Below are 6,000 nucleotides of genomic sequence, written 5' to 3'. Positions count from 1 at the left end.
TCTCTTCCAGCATCATGAACCACATCCATCATGCACAATGTTGTCTTCTTCAGGGATCTTATTTCAACACAATAATATGCCCTGAAGCTTAGATAGAAATCTTTGATCTTCTACTTAAAATTGTTGATATTAAGAAACATAAGCAACAGCTCATTTGGATACTTTTTACGATTTATTACTCCTCATGACAGAGTTCCAATTCAAAAAGCATAACATGTTTCGCAGAGTGTAAACGAATTTTACTTATGGTTGTTATCGCTGGAAGCAACATCAGAATCAGGAAAACTACTTTTGGAACAGGGCAGAGTCGATAATGAGTGTTATTGCTCATTATACAATGATGGAGTTGTTTGATGACAAGCATGTTTATGAGGTAGTTGTCAAGAAAACAAGTTATCTCTTCAGTGTACTAGTCACTAATAACTGATACATAAAGGTGTTCAGCAGGATTCGCCTAAAAGAAAAGGATGCACTTAATGTAGAACAACAATAAGGTTTCAATTGTTCTTGTACTGGAAACAAGCTTTATTTGTTTTGATATGCATAACTGACTGCTTAATAAGTGATTGTGTAGATACATATTTATTGTTGAAGGACATTTTTAAATTGTACCAACAATATTTAAACACATTTTTTACAATATCTGGAGAATACACACCAAATTTTAGACGATATAATACTTTCTCTAACAATTAGTTATATGAATGGCACAGCATGAACACCGGTCATAAAGTAGTTTGAACTGTGTAGGATATCAATACATAAAATTTTAAAACGTCATTATGATGTTGAGCATCCCCATAAGACGAATTAATGTGAACTGCTTAAACAATTTCGTGCTTATTTCGTTAGTGATATGTGATGCTGATCTTATGAACACTTAACAACTGGTTTCCTACGTAAGAGCGTCATATCTGCACTTGAAAACACTTCATAAAAATTGTTATTAAAGCTAACACACCTTTCGGGTGGGCAACAGACACAATACACGGACGATAGCCCTAATATTTGCCACAGGAGCTTATCGTTATCAGATCCTGATACCATTAAAATTTTGTACACCAGTTTACTAAAGACATTAAGTAAGAAAACCACCTTGACAATTTGTTTTCATTGTTGCTTTTCCTTATGGCTGCCTGTTGCCCAGCACTGTTATCGCAGTTCCACATTAAACAGTCAGTTAGATCTCTCAGCTGCTTTCACGTAAGTGAGGTCTAAAAACATTTTTTTTCGTGTTGGCTACTACAGGGAAGCATTGTGATATGTTGAACTGAACTGGTTCTTATGTTTGATATGTAAAGTTCCTTGAATTATACAGTATTTTTACATACAGAAAATGGTTCAACAGAGTTGTGTTGAAATGTTGAGCACCAGAGGCAGGTATATGAATTGTAATATGTACAGTCCTGATAAATATAGCAGCAGATCTAACAGAAGAAACATTCAGGTAAATGGAGAGTGCAGACCTTATGAGCCCAGACGTGCTGAGAATTACTATACAGAGACACTGATAAGTTAAGTTCTTCTGGTGCTATACACCAGTCGAAGTCAGAGTGCAGTTAGGCCGGAGATTTGTAATGAGTATCTTAGCGGATATTTTTTACCAGATAATGAAGTTAAATGATAAAAGAACCTATAGTGCTGATGAGAACTGCATGGAGCCTCACAGTGAATTGAGTCTGAAATTGTATTTCATATAAATATTACAATATCACTGACAAATCATAACAAAATAAGCTTTACAGACTTATATTAGTACAAGGAGAGATTTACTTGGCTTGACATGCTGATACATATGATGGTAACTTAAGTTGATATAAATTGTTTATCATCAGACATGGACTAGTGTGTATATCAACAGCAATGAAAAGTCAAAACGTTTTTTGTAGCTTCTTTCGTAGCTACTTGCATTTATCTGAAAGTGTCTCAGAAATATTTCAGTTATCGAACCGTAGCGTCTCTTTCAGTTACACTGTGACTAAATAACTTCTCACACAAGAAATAGTACATTTTGGCTTTGGCTGTTTATCACACATTGTGGAGTACTAAGTACGAAAAAGAACATAAAAAATACACAAATACTTTGTTCTTCTGATATTTGCACGTGAAGAGAACCATAGTTTCACATAATATACACTCCCTTGGAGAAACAACTGCTGCTTTTTTACTGTTGTTTACAGTCTTGACTGGATTCCCCTGTGTCCAACTATTTCGTAATGAGACAGAGACGATCGATCAGTCACAACAGAATCGTGAACATGCAGCCCTTTAGGAACTATACAATGAGATTTCAGATTTCCCACATGGGACACTGTCATTCCGATCCCTGTCAGGTGGACACTTCGATGATGTCATGCTCGGCACAATTGTTGTTTGTAGGAATTTCTTCTTTTATTGGCTTTTCCGCCTTTACTTTTACTTCGAAAGAAACGGGCGTCTGCAGCTCCAAAGGCGGCACCTGCAAGTGTTCCTGACGATTCATTTCGTTCCTGCCTGTGTCAGGTGACGTTCGTGGTGACTCGCCAGCACAGTGATCTTCCGTCTCCGAATCGATGTCTCGCTCTCGCTTGATAACCAAGTCTGCCACTGCCTGCAAGCCTGTAGCTGATATTTGTTGTTGTTGCTGCTGCTGTTGTTGTTGTTGTTGTGGCTGACTGAAGAGATGTGGCTGAGTGGGGATGTGCTGCAACCCAAGCGCCGGTGATGCTTGAGGAGCACTAGAGCTGTGGTATAGGTGGGCCATATGAGCTTCAGCGCCCATCGACGATGGAGGAGGTGGCGGCAGTGGCAGAGGTGACGAGTAGGCTGCCACTTTGCCCATGAAACTGCGGATCTCGTCAAAACAGGCGTCTTCGCGCTCGTTCTCATTACTGTCTGGGCTGTCCGCTACGGCGACGACCCCACTTCCATCGTCTGCCTCGTGTTTCTTCAGGTGGCGATCGAGGTTGGTCTGCTGGCCGAAGCAGCGGTCACAGAGCGGGCACTTGAACGGCTTCTCCTTGTTGTGGATGTTGCGCACGTGCCGCTGCAGGTTGGACGAGATGCTGAAGGAGCGCTCGCAGTACTTGCACTTGTACGGCTGCTCCCCCGTATGAGTGCGTAGGTGGCGAGTCAGATTGGCAGATCGAGGGAACACCTTGCCGCAGAATTTACAACTGTAGCGATCCTTAACCTTGCCGCCTGTTGCACCATTGGGAGCGGATCCCGGTCCGCCTGCGCTGCTGCCGCTGCCTCCGTTGTGCCCACTGCCGGCTGGAGGGCCCGTTCCACAGCCACTGGCGCCTAAAGCACTACCTCCACTTAGAATGTCCTGGTACGGCTTTCCACCGCTCGCGAATCCCGGCAGCGGGGTTCGCAGCATGTCATACGGGTTATGCCGCCCAGCCAACATGGGATGATGGTGACCGTTTGCGATGCCATTGGTGAGAGGGTTCAGGTACGGTGGGAAGCTCCTTCCAAAAGCAGCTGGAGGTGGTGGAGGCGGTGGTAGCAGCCGGTCGTGGTGGGTGGCGGCCTGAAAGGTCGGGAATGAAGGAGAGCGGTAAAACGCGTCCAGGTACACAGGGTGCAGTGGCCGCGGGTACGCCATAGGCGGCAGTTTGGTCAGGCTCGTCGGCGTCACAGCCAAAGACGACACAGGCGCCGTGGGATTCTCCACCGGTGGTGACAGTGGTCGTACAGCTGCCACCGGCTGCTGCGGCGGGGTTTCCTGCCTCTGGAAACCCGACGCCGGAGAAGCCGACGGCGAACGACGTTTCTCTGCTAAGAGCGGCGTCGGCGTTCTGGGAGACTTCTGCGGCGTTTCTTTGGCGTTCCAAGCGTCGCTCCGATCCGACGAGAGCTGGTGATGCTGAGGTGACGGTGTCGAAGGACTCACGGTACTCGGTGTAGAGACGTTGGAAGAGAGTGACCTTCTGTCTTCGGGAAAGGAGGTACCGGCGCCGAGAAAGTCAGCACCGGGAGGTCTCTCTTCACTGTAGCGACGCTTCTGCACCCGGAGGTCGAGCGGCTGGTCGCAGCGCTTGCGCTTCAGTTCGCCGGCGGAAGATTCGCTGTCCGGGGCGGCGGCATCGGAGGCTGGGGAAGAGGCGGCTAGTGCGAGGCGCAGGTCGTGCGGCTGCTCGCCGCCGCTGGCCTCGTCCTCGCGGCCGCCCCCGAGGTCGCCGTCGCCGTCGCCAGCAGAGCGGCCGTCGCTGTTGGAATCGGCGTCGTCGTCCTCCGACAGCTGCAGCTCGCGCGCCCGCGGCTGCGGCAATGCTCCGCGGGGGTCCGGGTATGTGGCGGCCAGGGGTGGCCTCGCGGGCGACGGCCGCAGCTGCGACACCGCCTCGTCTGCGGAAGGTGGCGACACCTGTGGACAGACGGGCCGCTGCTTCATTCTTCACCTACTGGTGCACGCGTAATTACACCGACCTCGGTAACACGCGGAAATGATCGTACATTTATCAGTTTCTTCTGTAAAATACCTGAGAGTATGCGTGCGGAACGATTTGAAGTGGAATGATCATATAAAATTAATTGTTGGTAAGGCGGGTACCAGGTTGAGATTCAATGGGAGAGTCCTTAGAAAATGTAGTCCATCAACAAAGGAGGTTGCTTACAAAACACTAGTTCGACCTATACTTGAGTATTGCTCATCAGTGTGGGATCCGTACCAGATCGGGTTGACGGAGGAGATAGAGAAGATCCAAAGAAGAGCGGCGCGTTCCGTCACAGGGTTATTTGGTAACCGTGCTAGAGTTACGGAGACGTTTAGCAAACTGAAGTGGCAGACTCTGCAAGAGAGGCGCTCTGCATTGCGGTGTAGCTTGCTCGCCAGGTTGCGAGAGGGTGCGTTTCTGGATGAGGTATCGAATATATTGCTCCCCCCTACTTATACCTCCCGAGAAGATCACGAATGTAAAATTAGAGAGATTTGAGCGCGCACGGAGGCTTTCAGACAGTTGTTCTTCCCGCGAACCATACGCGACTGGAACAGAAAAGGTAGGTAATGACAGTGACACGTAAAGTGCCCTCCGCCACACACCGTTGGGTGGCTTGCGGAGTATAAATGTAGATGTAGATGTAGAAATTCGAGCCATAAGGAATAACTGCTATTTAATGTTCTCTATATGCGACCGCGTAATTGTATGACTTTACAAAAATTAAACTACTACAAGATGGCGATCTGTCTGAAAAATATTGAATTTTTGGACAAACTAAATTTACTGAAAGAGTCAGGGAAGCCTCAAGGGACCACTAACTGCCCACGCCCCTTACTCCCATTGCGCTAAAGCAACAAATATTTCCAGTTTAAGAAAACCCGTCCCCTATGCTCCTCGGAGTAGGGGACCTCATCATCAGTTTTCAATGTTTAAGACGTCGTATCTCGTCAACAAGGTTTCGTGAAAAAATATAATTTAGCCAATATATCCAGTGGTGTATGCGGATACTGTCTGCCATCGGCTTTGCGAATAGAGGTAGTACTAAAAAAAAGTACAAATTAAAACATCATGCCGCATGTTGAACTTTTACTGCATGGACAGCGAAAATGTAGAAACTGATAAACTTTTTCCCTTTCTGTATTTTGTGAGATAGGTAGAAAAAATTTTCAGAACTACCGTAAAATATTTCACCAATGTCGTGTGTATTTTCATTCATAATCTATAAAATATTCTACTAAGACCCGAAGGAACAGACAATTAATGCAGTTGCGAAATTGTTTCAAATTATACGTAAATTTTGTTGAAACTCGCTACGTGTTCTCATTCTCAAATGCTGAATCAGTACACACTGGGTGATGTGCTCACTGTGAATTACACGACTTTCGGGCATACATACAGTTTATATCTCCAATACTTGTCGTTTCTCGTTTACCCTTAAAGATTGCATCACTCAGTGAATAGACTATGACAGCATTTTCTATTTTTAAATTCTTGCATGTACAATTTGGTGACCGTTTTATAAAACAAACTGGCAGAGACTCAGGTAATTATAAGAGACTCTTCGGGAGAGGGAGCG

The 6,000-nt window shown here is 45.9% G+C and overlaps 1 protein-coding gene across 1 annotated transcript in view; it reads right to left on the bottom strand.

The window, feature by feature from the left end:
* Window positions 1-495: 495 nt before the first annotated feature.
* LOC126335875 (transcription factor hamlet-like) overlaps window positions 496-6,000 on the bottom strand; it is a gene marked incomplete at its 5' end in the record, with an annotated part of 172,619 nt that continues 167,114 nt past the window's right edge. The window contains one exon of the mRNA XM_049999347.1: window positions 496-4,351. Within this exon, the coding sequence (XP_049855304.1) occupies window positions 2,330-4,351 (2,022 nt within the window). The remainder of the gene's footprint in view (window positions 4,352-6,000) is intronic.

Source organism: Schistocerca gregaria, chromosome 2, assembly GCF_023897955.1.
Source record: "Schistocerca gregaria isolate iqSchGreg1 chromosome 2, iqSchGreg1.2, whole genome shotgun sequence".
NCBI lineage: Eukaryota > Metazoa > Arthropoda > Insecta > Orthoptera > Acrididae > Schistocerca > Schistocerca gregaria.
The sequence above is the reverse complement of the archived record's forward strand: the minus strand, read 5'-3'. Positions and strand labels throughout refer to the sequence as shown.